The following is a 15,390-nucleotide window of genomic DNA, read 5'->3' on the forward strand; positions in this document are numbered from 1 at the left end:
TAATTTAATTCCCGTAACTCAATATAGTTTGTTGGTTCAATCTAATTTCAACATAAGTTATCATAACTCAAAAAGACTAATGGAAACTGTTGCGTTAATTTTTTTTGTTGAGCTTAAACAATAGTTTTTAGAGTGTAGTCAGAATATTGATTTTCATATTTTTGCAGCGTGGCTTTATTCTGCATCCTCCCTGCCTTTCCACGCATGCATGGCCAGTAAGGCGGAAAGAGACCCAGCACAGAAAACACAAGTCATCAGTAACAGCTATGACACTGATTATGTTTGTTCCTATTTTCCTGACTCTGGCAAATAGAAACAACATGGACAGGATTGTCGGAGCTGCTGGAAGAATCATTGGTAAACAACAAACCACATTAGATGAGTCGGATCACACTGCCGTTTTAGGGAAAACTCTGTCTATCATTGTTGACCAAGAACACCATCTTTATTCTGATACTGAACTAACACCCTGAGGATGATGTCATAGGATGCCTCTAGCTACTAAAAAGGCGTAAAAGGGGTAATTTGTGCCAAATGTAATTAGCATACCAAGTAACAAGATGCTTTGTTATATTTCTATAGTTTTATTGAGGCTTTATGTGTGTGCATGTATGAATGTGCGCTGATTATTATCAGCATCTTTATTGTGAATTGATTTGTGAACCAAAGACAATTTCTTTTCTACTGTGGAAAATAAAGTTATTCTAATTCCAAGTACAACTGAGTTGGAGGTGGGTTGCATTTGCTCACTTGCTCAGCTACACTCAAAGACACGATAACATGTCGGCAGCAGTGTGTGAAACATGTCAGCATTAAATATGTTTTGGTGAAATTAATGAATTAAGTGATTTTATTTCAAATGAATGAACATTTTGACCTTTACAAACCATCAGTCATTTGTATTTGTTACTGTTTTCGTTGTGAAAAGTGAATGTAATCGATTCATGACTGAATTATTTTCCCCCAGACTGTTCAAAAGGCATTTTTGAATGTTATATAAAAGTTTACCCATTACAAAAAAGTTTTACACACACACACACACACACACACACACACACACACACACACACACACACACACACACACACACACACACACACACACACACACACACACTTCTGCGTATCCTGCTACTGGTCTTCATAGAAGACTTTAGCCATGGCGAGGGCGACCTTGGCAACTTTCTTGTCCTTGGCGTCGGAGCCCATGTTGGCACGTGCCAGTCCTATCCAGTACTGCTCTGTACGGTTCTGGTAATCCGTTACCGTCTCCCCCTCCTGCACTGCGGGGTGCTTTTCTTCATCTGGAAACACACAGTCAGGTGCAGATGTTAGACGAGGGAGCGCCCTGCATAATAGAGACACTAACGTTACTGAGCAGATGCAGCCACAACACAGTTGCATCTCCTCTTAAGTAGCCAGAGCTGTAGTTTATTAACAAAAATCTCTTTAGCATCTGTAAATACAACATTGGTAGCATTACCAGAAATGTCAGAGCTGATGTCTTTGGAGCTAGGGAGTAGTACAAGGATTATTGCTCCACCAAAGCCAAATCTGTGAGACTGATAACTCGAGAATTTAAAAATTAAACAGGTGTAGGGACAAAGCTGAAATCTGAACTAATCCAGAGTTATTTACACCTGGGTGCCAAAATAAATATCCCATTTGCACACATGCATATGCTTGCATTGTTGAGTTGTTTAGAACAGCCAACTGCAAAAGCAAAGCAAAAGAAACCTGTCCATAACAGAGAGAGAGGGAGACACTAATGCTGCATGTGTTCAGATGCTCTCTCTCAGAGTTAATATCTTCGTGCTGAGTATAGCTGTGGAAAGACCGAAAAATGGCAAGAAGCAGAGGTTAAAACACAGCTCTCTAACTTCCTGGAATCACCGCATCAGCTCAGAAATCCTGATTCAAACGTGGGAATGTGGGAAGTTGGGCTTCTGAACTCATTTCAATTAAATTCAGCCCAACAGCTTCTGTTACATTATCTCAGCATCAAGGCTGAAAACGTAACAGCAGTCGTGTGAGTAATTAAAAACTGGCGTGCACACTAGAGACTCTAGTCATGGTTCTTCAAATCTGGGACATTGCTGTAAACGTGGCTGCAGGTTAACTTCTCAGATTGTGACGAACACACTCCAGCCCAGCGCCATCGGCTTTGTGTGCTCTCAATGCCCCACACGTGGGAGCAGAGGTAGGACCAATAATGGAATATAAACATGTCCATTGACTCAAACACTGAAACCATACCTACTTCCTGCTCCTACCTACATTTTATTTTTAAGGCAATTATTGTTCTTTGCGCTATATTTATCCTACAATGGTCACTGCTCATTATTTTATAGATTAAGATTATTAATATACATATAAATCAATATGATTAACAGTATATAAAGTAACAGACATTGTTTTTCCTAGGCCAGTAAAAATGCACATGAGAATTTTAAACGTTCAAAAAACTTTCTAAACTGCCTGATACTGCACTGTTAGTATGAATGTCGTGACACGCTGCTGTGTGTGTGCGACAGACCAAGAATGATGAGATTAAAAACAGATGTGGTGGGTGAGAAACTCGATTATGAAATAACGTACAATACGGTATTGTGTAAATGTCTCAGGAGGAACTTTCTTGTCATTTTTTAAGCAACAGTTCTCGTGGCCTTTCAAAAACAACACACAAGTTGTGTCTGTAAAACAGTTTGACAGTTTCGCAACAACATGATTTACAAAAAGCTATTAGCTGAAAACGAGGTATCTCTCAGCACGGCGTGCAGTGTGTCCTTAAAACAAATGAGGAAAAAAACAAACGTATGCAAAGTAAAGTTCAAGATGAAGAAACATGATCTCGATGCTCATTTGAAAACATGAGCAGGGAAAAATATTAAAACATTTCACTGAAGTATTAATACCTTTATGAAGCTGCTGTATTAGACTGCAACAGGCGGTGTACAATATAAACAGATGTCATGCACATCCTGAATGGGACTCTGCACTTGTTGCTCATTATAAATAAAGAGAGCACATAAGTGTCGGCCATCGAAGAACCTGAATAATCTCTTGCCTTCCTCGTCCTCGCTTTCCTCTTCGGACTCCTCTTCCTCCCCCTCTGCTCCCTTCGCCTCCTCCTCTTCCTCTTCATCGTCCTCTGACTCAGACTCTTCCAGCCACTCCTGTGTCTCTGTGGAGAGACCATCATAAATCCAAATGAAACCTCACGCCCCTGACTCCCATCTTAACAGCACCTCTCTCCTGCGTCAGAGGATATTCAGACGTTAGCGCACACACGCACGCACACACACACGCATGCACGCATGCACACACACACACACACACACACACGCACACACTGGCTGCTTTAATTATGTGCGCTGAGCTGACGGATTTCGTTTAAGGCCTCTTTGTTGTCGCTTTTGGACTTTTATTGTCCGGCTGACTCACTTGGGTCCATTTCGACCAGAACCTCCCACTGGTCCATTTTGTGCAGGTCCAGACAGTAGAAGTCGTTCAGAGTGAACTGGCGGTCGCCCACCTCAAACATCCCCCCGTACAGGTAGAGCTTGCCTTGTCGCACTGTTGCCATGGCGCTGGACCTCGGGCAAGGCTCGATGAGCGGGGCCGTGGCCGAGCCTAATGACGATAAAAACAAAACAAAACAAAAAAAAGACCCTGAAGTTAGGTAGACAAAGATGCTGAGAACTTCTTTCCTTTAGTTTAGCACGAGTGTGTGTAATCTTGCCATCTTCTTCCTCCTCTTCCTCCTCCTCCTGCACCTGAGGACCAGGAATCACTTCCTTAATGGTCATCACTGTTCCGTCCTCAGTGACGATCTCTTTGATGATCTCAGTGGGTCCTTGAGGTGCCGCTGCCTCCTCTTCCTCCCTCTCCGCTTCCTCCCCCTCTGCCATATCCTTTTTCACCCTCCGCCGTTTCTTCTTCTCTGTCTTGTTTCCCTGGACAGACACACAAAGAAGAAATCAAATAAAACTGAGCACACAGAAAGTAAATGGTAATGATAAATGGACAGATTCTTATACAGCGTTTTTCTACTCTCCCAGAGTACTCAAAGCGCTGTATACAACATGCCACATTCACCCAATCACACCCATTCTCACAAGCGCTGTCTCTAAACTGAGTGCTTTTTCCTGACGACAATCAGACTCCGATGGATGCATCGGAGAGCAACATCGAGACTGGAGGAGCCAGGGATCGAACCACCAACCTTCTGATCATATCAATGCTCTTTGTTTTAAACTTCTGTTTCATGGAGATGTGCAAAATAACGTATATCAGAGCAGCAAGTGTCAGATGTGACGTAAATCCTGTAAAATCTCCAAATGTCCATTGAAGACAGATGCTGTACTACAGCTGGTGAAGTGATAAGAACACTAACACATCAGGCCAAATTCATCCACCGAGTTGGGTTGGGTTTGGATCTAACAATGCACAGGGAGTCATTAGTTATTACTAATCTCTGCTCTCTTCCACAGGCTGCTTTTTCTCCCGTCTTCCACCCCCCTCAGCCCCAACTGGTTGCGGTGGATGGCCGCCTTGAGGCAAATGTTGTTGTGATTTTGAGCTACATATATAAAACTAAATTAAATTGATGGCCATGTAAAGAATGCATGTGGACTGTGGGAGGAAGACAGAGTACCCACAGAGAACCCACACAGAGAGGGAGAACATGCAAACTCCACACAGAAAGATCGCAGCTGGCTGGCAGGTTTGAACTCAGGAGCTTCCTGCTGTGACAGCTGAACACTGCACCGTCATCCTGCCCCGATACAGTCTGCATTTCTTTATTCCTCTTTGATGTTGTCTTTTTTCCTACCTTCTGAATTCTGCATTGCATCAGCAGCGATGCTTTATAACTGAACACTAGGGCTGCCACAAATGATTATTTTGATAGTCGACTAGTCACCGATTATTTTTGCGATTAGTCGACTAATCAGATCATCATCCATTGGACGTACAGCGTACAGCTTATTGCACCAGCAGCATCTGCTCTTATATAACTATCATTAGCTTACAGCTTTAAGTGTTTGTGCTAACTAAAAATAAAGACAAGATGGTAGTTTATTAATTTTTAATGAAATTTGCAGATTGTTTCGGTGAAGTTTAATAAACTCCTTGCTTTCTAAAATATAACAGGACACCGGAGTATATTCTCCAGCGTCTCACACTTCTGATGATCAGCTGTCTGCTTGACAGTTTTAGCTGTGCAAAAACTATAACTTTAATCTCAGCCAAACCGATTTACTCAGGAACAAATAAAATACTAAAGAAAGCCAAACAATAACATTTTTAAGTTATCTAAGTGACTTATATATATGTTTAACCTGACTAGCGAAAGACGGCGGTGGGTTTGAAAACGATTTGCCGGGAGTCCGGTGTTCTCACGGCTCTAGTTAGCCTTGCCCCCGCCTAGCTAACGAGCTAGTGGGTAACAGACGTCTCCGAAAACGTCGGAGCGCTTTTGAAAATATGCGGTGTCTTGATAAACTGAGCAGATATTTGAGGTTTACACAGCTACATTCTCGCCTGAAAATATGTTAAACGTTTATTTTGTGACCCAGAAAGAATAATAAGAGTAAAGTTAAAACTAACTAGCTGCCGCCATTGTTGACAACTGCGCTATGAATTCTGGGACACAGCTTCTTCTTCTTCGGGGTTTAACGGCAGCTGGCATCCTTGTACATGCAGTGCTGCCATCTTCTGTTTCAGTCCGTTATTACACTCTTAAATCCTACTACTCATTCCTGCGTCCTTTGTGATCTTACAAAGCTTCAAACGATGCGTCGACTATTAAATTAGTCGTCGACGATTTTAATAGTCGACATAATCGTGACTAGTCGACTAATCGTGGCAGCCCTACTGAACACACAGCAGCATGCCATCAGACCCCCTCCTCTGCACTGGGCTACATATATGCGATACAAACTATGGACCAGATGAGCTCAAAGCTGCTGAATGTTTGTGATAAAGTGGATCTAGAAGGAAAGTATGAAACTGTGGCTCGACGTATTGCTTATGCTGAGCTATAATTCAGAGCCTTTGCTTTTATAGATCTCAATTTACTACTCCTTCTTTTATGCACACACAGCAATTATGAATGACACCACAGTGTATCAGTTTCCACACTCAAACCACTCAGATCTATAGGTGGAGGTAATTTCATCCTGGAAAGGACCACTCTCATCAGGACAGACATAGATCGTAGCTTACCCTGAGCACACCGGGGAACCAGCGGTTTTTCACTGTGTCATACAAGTACAGGTCATTGTAGAAGTCGCCCTCCAGCGACTCTTCCTCTTCCTCGTCACAAACCCCACCAAACAGCACCGCCCGCCCAGCTGGGCCCACCGCCAAGGAGAAACCAGAGCGAGGAGGGGGCTTACTGCCAGAAGGGTTCAGTCTGGACCACGACCACTTCTCTGCAGGACAGAGGAAAAGTCACAACATATACCACGAGGACAGGAGCAACATCGTTAGACTTGAATGATTTTGTCGTTAACAACTGAGTGTTGTGTACCTTGACCATCTTTACCCTCTCGTTTCAAAAGGAACATGTCAGAGTGGATGGTCCCCTTCTCGACATCCTTCTTGACCCTCTGCATGAACGCACACGCAGTTTAATCAGGCTGTACAACAAAAAAATGACAACAATACGGGGGAGGCTGTCAGACGACACACGCACCACTTTGGAGTATCCCCCATAGATGATGACGCCCATGCCGTCTGGAGTGGAGGTCATCTGACAGGCAGAGCGCGGGGAGGGGGCGGAGCCTGATGGAGAGAGGCGTGACCAAGAAAAGGTGTCCAGGGAGAAAGAGTAGACATCATTGTAGTAGATAAAATCCCTGCAGGGTGAGGAGGCAGAGGCGGGAGCATAAGGACACTGGGCTTTTACACTGAAAAACTGTAGGGATCCACAGATGCATCAGCTAGTGTCACTACTGTCGTCAGCAGCGGTGGATGTTTAATGAAATAGCTTGTGGAGCCACCCTGGGCAGCAACAATTTGAACTATTTTCTGTATGACTTTATCGATCTCTCACATCACTGTGGAGGAATTCTGGCCCACTCGTCTCTGCAACATTGCTTCAGTTTGAGGTTTGTGGGAATGTGTTTATAGATAGAGGTCCTCTCTTAATGCCCGTCTTTGACTGGGTCATTGCAGCACCTCGATTCTTTTCTATTGAAGTTATTCAGTAGCAGATTTGCTGCAGTGCTCAGGATCAGTGTCCTTTTGCACGACCCAGTTTCATCTAAGCTTTCGCTGTCGGACTGATGGCCTGACATCTGAATCTAGAATACTTTAGTACACAGAGTAGTTCATGGTCGAATTGCGCAGGTATGCTATCTTTAGTTTTCTCCAAAAGGTGCTAAGCATAGTCTAAATAGCTCTATACTTTGGTCTTGTCGGTCAAAAGTACATTATTCCAGAAATCTCGTGATTTGTTTAGATGCAATTTGCTGTCATGCCCTTTTTGGGGAGAAGAAGCTTTCTCCTGCTAACCCTTCCAAACAAACCACTCTTGTACATTCCCATTCTTATTGTCATGTCATTGCAGACTGAAATTGGGGTTAAGTTGCTGGGAAGAGTTTGACAATGTGTTAAACACCTGAATTCTCCAGACCTACAAAACCTGTGCTTTTATAGAGGTGCTGATTATCAGTTAATCAAAGGCATTTGACTGGAAGGAGTAAAGGTGTACTTAGTTTTTCACAAGATTGTATGTCCAAAACATAAAATTTCTGTCCACAAAAAGTGTTAATATGTTACAAGAAGAGTCTGAAACAAACACCGAGCAATGTCCAAATGCCGACGCAATCTTCTAATTTACTGTCATGCTCCTTATCTATTTATTTAACAGTAAAGGAACACAGTAGAACTTTAGGAGCAATATATTCTGAGTTGTATTCATGCTTGAAGTGATTTTCATTTACCAGTCCCCACGATCGACGAGTCAAATTCTGACACAGTTTTGAGCCGGCCAACATTTCGCAGCCTGATTAAACTTCCATTATAAGCAGGGGAAGGAAGATGTCTGCATAAACAGAGTGAGATAAGGAGGCTTGATGTCCTCAGATTGCTGTGAATGGTATATACGCAATCTCTTACACACGTCTTCACAAATTAATTAGATTTTTTGCATTTAATTTCAAATAATAAATGATTGATTTTCAGTGGATTCAGTTTCTTTGTCACTTCATCCGTTGCTGATATCAAGCAGACCGTGACCACCATGACACCTGTTCAGTGAGCCTGTTTACCTGGTGCTCTCGTGGAAACCTCCAAACACCAGCAGCTGCTTCTTGCTGAGGACCATCCGATGTCCACTGCGGCCCGATGGACCGCCCGGTGCCCTGAAAAGTAAAAACTAACATAACATCTGTACAGCAGCTGGACTTGAGACTCTGTATTTACACAATCCATCTATCAGCAACAACTTCCAATTACTGCATCTATGCTTAGCAGCCTTTGTACGCACTTGATGTTCTCCCAGGTGTGTGTAGCAAGGTGCAGTACCCAAAGGTCCTTGTAGTGATAGAACTGTTCCCCATTTGGAGAGGCAAACTCTCCACCAAACACCCAGAGCTGTCCCCCGCCCTGAGGAACTACCACCGCCTGAGTGGAGGAAAGAAAGGAGAGGGGGAGGAGTGAGGCGGGGGGGAAGAAGACGGCTGCAAAAACAGCACGAGATAAGACAGTTTGATGTCCTCAGATTTAACTGGTTCCCTTGTAAAAGGCTGTCTTGCTGTGATGATGTGCGATTGCTGATAAGTTTTAAAGTTGCCCTCTGATCTGTGCTACAGCAGACTGCCCCCTTGTGGCTGAAATGATAAATCACAACACTATGACAGCACAAATTTGACCCAGGTACTGGCTGTGTGGTGAAAAAGTGTGGTGTTTGCTGGTTTATCAAATGCTAAGAAACCCCTGAGATGTTTAGTTGTAAACTGTGTACCAAAAGACACTTAAGACTCTTCATCTGGGATGTTGTGTACCTGATGAGAACAGCGTGGTGGAGGAGGGTTGGGGATTTCTGATTTAACCCAGGTATTCTTCCTGATGTTGTAGAAGAACAGATCGTTGTACAGATACGTCTGCAAAAACAGAAAACCACAGCAGGGGTTTTAAAACTGTCCACACAAAATCAGCCACGGAAGCCTTAGGCTCATATTAACCATAGGCTGGAGAGATTTAAGCATGTGATGCTTGCAAATAATTATAAAATTTTTAATTCGAAATCAACACACTGTGAAAAAAATCCAATCAGAAAGCGGAGGGTTGTACTATGAAGTAAAAATAACCGGTGAGTGAGGTCTTTGAGCATCACAAAGACACTCTCTCTTAACCTGCGAAAATCACCTTGGTAACTTCTGTTGAAAATGTTTAGTCTCTACTCTGATTGGTTGCTAGGGTCAGTTGAAACACACAGCAGGTTCAAACTAGCATTGGCTGTCCTGACAGGTGCAGCAGCCTTTGAACACAAGATGGCCCATACTCGTTCTTTAGTGACACAGGTCGGTGTGATGACATTTGATGTTGTTGTAATAAAAATAATAAGGTGCAGCCCATGCAACAGGGAGAAAAATACATAGAAAAAGGTGCAAAAGTGGACTACCAAAAATACCAAATAAATAACAAACCAACACTGCAAGAAAAACAAATATCAGTGAAAAGAGTGTTAGATGAACTGTTTCGCTGTGTAATTAGCTGCTCATTCACACTAGGAGACATATACTGAAGGTTGGTACACACGACTGAGCACTAATGCACAATATCATTTATTGGACTAATCTGCTACCTTCTTTCCATTGAAGAATTCTCCTCCAAACAGGATGAGTTCATCTTTCTCAGGATGTGCAGAGAGGGATCCATTCAATCTAAAAAGCATGAAGAGGTAAATCATCAAGCGATTCTTCTTCCTGTTCACTTCAATAGTCCCCGAGTCTTTTCTTTAGCACCACAGTCTGGCTGAAATGTGTTGTTTTGAATACAATCTCTGAACTTATACTGGATGGACTCTGGTGAAATTGCACTCAGTGCACTCATTAACGACTCCGTCAAAGGATGATTCACATCCTTTTTTATTGATCCCTGAAGTTCTACTTTTGGACCGGCATCAAAATGAATGAATGAATGAATGAATTAAACTTTTTGTGTTTTTACTGCAGACTACGTGCACAGCTAACTAGCACATCCTTTGTACTGTGCAGAAGACTTGTGATGGTGTAGAAAACACTGGTAATAATGAAAACAAGTGGAAAGAGGCAGAAAAATGTCCTCACTGGTGCTAAACAGGAGCAAATCCCCCAAACTGTACTTTTTATAACATTGGAATAATGTTATAATGTACTAAATCTTTTAATTTCAGTGCATTTAATTTAATAAATAATGGATTTGTTCATTCATGACAGGGACTAGCAAAAAATTGAGTTGGCATTTCTCTTGTCTACACTGTAAGTCATTTGAGTGAATAATATAAAATCCAAAACTCTAAGTTTTTTTGTAATTTTGACCACAAAACTACGTCAAAACCACGATAAAAAATACAAAATTATAGAAAATTATATCTTTTAAAAAAATCAAAGGTTGGGATCTGTGGTTGTTTTCTATCCCTCTTACACACTTTCTTTTGCATTATTTTGGTGATTTCTTGTGAATTTCTGTCACTGTGCATTCCTTGTTGATGTTTTGCTTCTCTCTTTAGTCACTCTGTATCTTTGATTCATTCATCTCTTTACGCACGTTTTTTGTTTGTTTGTTTTGGGGTTTTTTTTGCCTTATTTTGGTGATTTTTATGTGCAATTTATGTTAATTTGCATCTCTTGTTTTGCATCTTTGTTTGTGGGTCACTGTGATGTTGCTTATGACACTGAATTTTATTTATATTTTCCAAATATTGAGCCTGACTCTATGTTTTTCACCTCGGTGATGGAGGCGGACACGTCGTCTCGACAACCTGGGTTTTCTTTGCGTCCAGACTCTGAAACTCAGCGATCAGAGCCTCCAAATCATCCTGCAGGCAGAAAAGGTTAAACGGAGAAGAAATCAAAAACGCCTTTATGTGCTCACCTCATATTAAAGATAATTTGATTCAATAAATAAATAGAATAAATAAATAATCTGCGAAACGTAAAAGGTTTGCAACAGGATAGGGCTTTCCGATTCATCCTATTTTACTTTGATTTAATTGTTACCTCTTCTCGTTTGGACCTTTTTGAAACCTTTTTCTCCATTTTGGCAGCTGTCTTCTCGGCTCCCTTAACCTTCTTCTCCTTCTTGCCTTTTTTCCCCATGGCTGCTCTATAAGCGGACAGTTACTCGTAAAATCTTCAGTTCTTTTGACTTCAGTGCCACATGGAAGCCAAAACAGCCTCTCACGCCGGATTTCGATGCTTTTCCTCTGACAACTGAGAGGTACTTCCGGCAACAAACCTGACGTCAGCACGCTGTTGGGATGTAACAGCGCCCTCAGTCGCGGAGGAGGACTACATAACCGATAAGGCGCTCATTCCCTGCCAAAATGAATCAAATAAACGCGTCCTTAAATAAATAATGAAATGTGACACTAATTAATTTATTAAATGTTTAATTAAGTCATTAATAAGTAACATATCAAACGCTTACAATGAAATTAATTGACATTTTATTAATTATTTGTATATTTAATTAATTATCTCCATTTTAATGAATGAAAGACACATTTAATTAATTATTTAATGATGTATACATTTAATTTATTTACTACACCAGAAAGCTCCAGAAATCCTTTTCTGCATTTTGTCTGTGAAGGTTCTCAGTCATCCAGGTCATCGTAGTCAAAGGAGCTTGCAAAGAAAAGCGTCTGGACTTCTTTAAGTTGCTTGAAGACGTTTCACCTCTCATCCGAGAAGCTTCTTCACACCTTGGCTCAGGCGATTAGAGGATCATCAGGGGGTCCTTTTGTCCCTCTGTGGGGGGATACTCCCACTAGGTTTATATCTGGGACTCTCCACCATTTGACCTTAGAACTGAAGAAGCTTCTCGGATGAGAGGTGAAACGTCTTCAAGCAACTTAAAGAAGTCCAGACGCTTTTCTTTGCAAGCTCCTTTGACTTTTCTGCATTTATTACTCCATCAATTTTGAAAGGACTGAACTGCCAAATGAAGCCCAAAACCACGACAGACCCTCTATCATGTTCTACAGTGAGTGTAGACACTCATTGTATTTCAAAGTTGTATTCATACTCCATAAGACTAAGTGCCATTCATTTTCAGTCCAGTTCTTGTGCAGTTTGACATACTTCAGCTTTCTCCCTGTTTTCTTTTCTTAAGAATGACTTCACTTCCACTGAGACCGTCACTGTTCAGCGAAAGGTCTCAAGCCCTGGATCAGTCTTTGCGGATTTCTTTTCCTATTTTTTTAAGTGACATGTTACTACTTTTATTCTCCAAATATCTAGTTTCCTCAAAATAAATAAATAAAACAATACACACATTGCTGAGGTATGCCAAATTTGTTTGGCTAAGAGCTGAATCATGTAGTTGGTGCAGGAATACTATTTAATGCTTGTCAAACTGTGGTATTTTTGACAATTTGTGTAACTACAGACATGGAAATTTGCATTTATAATGGATTGGATTTATATAGCGCTTTTCAAGGCACCCAAAGCGCTTTACAATGCCACTATTCATTTACTCTCACATTCACACACTGGTGGAGGCAGCTACAGTTGTAGCCACAGCTGCCCTGGGGCAGACTGACAGAAGCGAGGCTGCCATATCACGCCATCGGCCCTTCTGGCCAACACCAGTAGGCGGTAGGGTAAAGTGGCATGGGGACACAACAACCAGGACAGAGAGCCCGGGGATCGAACCGGCGACCTTCCGGTTACAGATACGCTTCCCAACCCCCTGAGCCACGGTCGCCCCATTTTTGTGACATGCACAAAGTAAAGCATCTGAAGATGCACTTTAAAATTGTTTCTTTGGAAAGTTGTCTGTTATGTGTAGACACAACACTGCTTCATCCCTTTAGCCAGGTGTCTTTTTATGCTTGAAACAAAAAAAACTTCTGAAAATGATCATGTAAAGATATAAACTTTAAAAGATCATCAGAAAGTCTGGAGAACTATTATTCAAAACCACCTCAAAAGTCTGGCTCCTTGGAAGCAAAGTAAATTAATACGATGGATGGTTCAAGACAGATAGCTTCTCTACTCCAAGCTCTACTGGCTAATATTGTGTAGGTCTTCATCAAAGTCTGGACAGGGCACCGCTCATGGAGTCCTGAGGTAGGTTTGGTTGATGCCTTTGTGGACTCCTTGTATGCTCCTTACTGTCCTGCGCAGTCCTGTTAGTCTTCAGAAACGTTTAGATAAAGATAAAATATAAAATAAACTAAGAGTAAATGTGCACCAGTGGCAGAAAGCTTTTGAGGGACACGTGTAGACAGTCACCTGTTTAACATCACGTGTCTGTTTGTCTTTACTTTGTGTGGAATCTCACAGAGAGAAACTAATGGCCAGTTATTTGTCAGTTAAACACCTCTGACCTGCCTTTGACTCAGGCAGCAGTGAAACAACATGTTGGCTGCAGTTTCTAATGTGATATTTATTCATTTACAGTTTTTTTCAATCGCTAACAAGCGCCTACCCATACTTCAGATACTTTTTCTAAACTCTTAACACAGACTCACACCTACAAAACACAATTGGCCAAATGGATAATTTTCTTCTCAAAAATACATTTTGTTAAATATATACTACCTCTTCATTTCAAAATAGAACACATCTTTCTCTGCACACACTAACTGTACAAAAACACTATAAATCTGACTCAAAATGAAATTAGTCTGTCAAAGAATAACACTTGTTTTCACTTCACAAGGTACATGCAGTCAAAGTACACCAGGTTTCAAAATACTGGCTATTATTGACATTACAAAAACTGCATAGACCTTTATGATTCAGTTTTACAGGTATTTGCATGCGAAACATGCAATCCACCATTTTGACACCAGAAATGTCTTGGTTGGTAACTGTATGTCCACATGTACAGTAATGTTCACATTCAAAAGCATTCCAGTAAAAAGCAAACAAGTTTCTGTTTCTTTACTGTTTACTACAGGAGGTACAGTAGAAACACGGTATGATAGGACAGAGAAAGTTCTACAGTATTGCTTACAGTGAACAAAATATCCATGAAACACACAAGAGCATTCTGAACAAAAAAACAACAGCAAAAAGCCAAGATAAAAAGGGGGGGAGGGGGAGGGGGGCTAAAAAAAGGCAAAAATTTGCATCTAATCCCTGCGATCTTCAGGGTTAGGCCACATGTTTTCATCAACATCACATCTGATGTTATCCAAGTCAATGCACCTGGGATAAAACCGCATGGTATGTCGGATCCACCCTTGGCAATCGTCAACTGTGATGTCCCTGGAGCCAGCATCCATGGCTTCAAGGAGGGACATCTGGTCATATGGCTGATGGTCATAAACCTTCCACCTCCATGCAGAAAAGAACTCCTCTATGGGGTTGAGGAAAGGTGAATAGGGTGGAAGGAAGAGACTTACCAGTCTTGGGTGGACTTCAAACCATGTTGTTATTGCTTGCGAGTGATGGAAAGCCACATTGTCCCAGGTAATTACAAAGGTCCTCATGTTTTCACCCTCCTGACCCTGCTCTGGAACCAGGCACTGGTGGAGATCATTGAGAAAGGCAAGCAAGCGCTCTGTATTATAGGGTCCAACCTGACATCTGTGAAGGAGTAATCCTGCATTTGCAATTGCTGCACACATGGTGATGTTTGCCCCTCTCTGTCCTGGCACATCAACTGTGGCCCTTTTTCCAATTACATTTCGTCCACGTCGACGCCTTTTGGCCAGATTGAATCCTGCCTCATCGATGTATATGAATTCATGAGGGGCATGGTTGGCCTCCAATTCCATAACTCTCTGAAACAAAGTTTATGTAAGTCATGTTATTACTGTATACCATACTGTACTGTAACCTAGTATTGTGTAGGTTACCTACTTGCAAAGTGCAAAGCTTATAGAACTGGACATTGGATTGAATATACACTATACCTGGACATATTGTCGTCGTAGCTCCTTGACCCTCTCACTGTTCCTCTCAAAGGGAACAGTGTAGAGCTGCTTCATCCGCACTCTGTGTTTGGACAATGTCCGCGTAATGGTTGTGAGGCTGATTCTATCGATATTGTCAAATATCTCATGGTCCGCCACAATTCTAGTTTGAATTTCACGCAGTTTTATTGCATTATTTGCAGTAACCATTTCTACAATGGCAAGCTCCTGATCATTACTGAGGAGCTTTCCTCTTCCCCCAGAGGGTGGAAGATGTTGCATTCTTTAGAAAGACAAAAAATTCAA

General features: G+C 41.7%; 1 protein-coding gene across 1 annotated transcript; it reads right to left on the bottom strand.

Annotated features, from left to right (window-relative positions):
* Nucleotides 1-1,082: 1,082 nt before the first annotated feature.
* klhdc4 (kelch domain containing 4) lies at nucleotides 1,083-11,424 on the bottom strand. Its single transcript, XM_080876655.1, has 13 exons — nucleotides 11,213-11,424; nucleotides 10,940-11,031; nucleotides 9,817-9,895; nucleotides 9,014-9,112; nucleotides 8,497-8,633; nucleotides 8,279-8,371; nucleotides 6,700-6,862; nucleotides 6,535-6,613; nucleotides 6,228-6,436; nucleotides 3,742-3,955; nucleotides 3,444-3,632; nucleotides 3,067-3,183; nucleotides 1,083-1,303 (listed from the first exon to the last, which is right to left on the bottom strand). The coding sequence occupies exons 1-13, from the start codon at nucleotides 11,309-11,311 to the stop codon at nucleotides 1,131-1,133; spliced, it is 1,743 nt and encodes a 580-aa protein (XP_080732781.1). The 5' UTR covers nucleotides 11,312-11,424; the 3' UTR covers nucleotides 1,083-1,130.
* Between the last annotated feature and the right edge of the window lie 3,966 nt (nucleotides 11,425-15,390).

This window comes from Rhamphochromis sp. 'chilingali' (genome assembly GCF_963969265.1).
Source record: "Rhamphochromis sp. 'chilingali' genome assembly, chromosome: 2".
NCBI lineage: Eukaryota > Metazoa > Chordata > Actinopteri > Cichliformes > Cichlidae > Rhamphochromis > Rhamphochromis sp. 'chilingali'.

Excerpts from the sequence above, each read along its gene's own strand:
- klhdc4 (XM_080876655.1), bottom strand. The coding sequence starts at position 11,311 with ATGGGGAAAAAAGGCAAGAAGGAGAAGAAGGTTAAGGGAGCCGAGAAG. Across the intron at positions 8,372-8,496 it reads CACACCTGGGAGAACATCAA|GGCACCGGGCGGTCCATCGG; the intron begins GTGCGTACAAAG and ends TTTACTTTTCAG. Across the intron at positions 3,956-6,227 it reads GGTTCCCCGGTGTGCTCAGG|GGAAACAAGACAGAGAAGAA; the intron begins GTAAGCTACGAT and ends GTGTCTGTCCAG.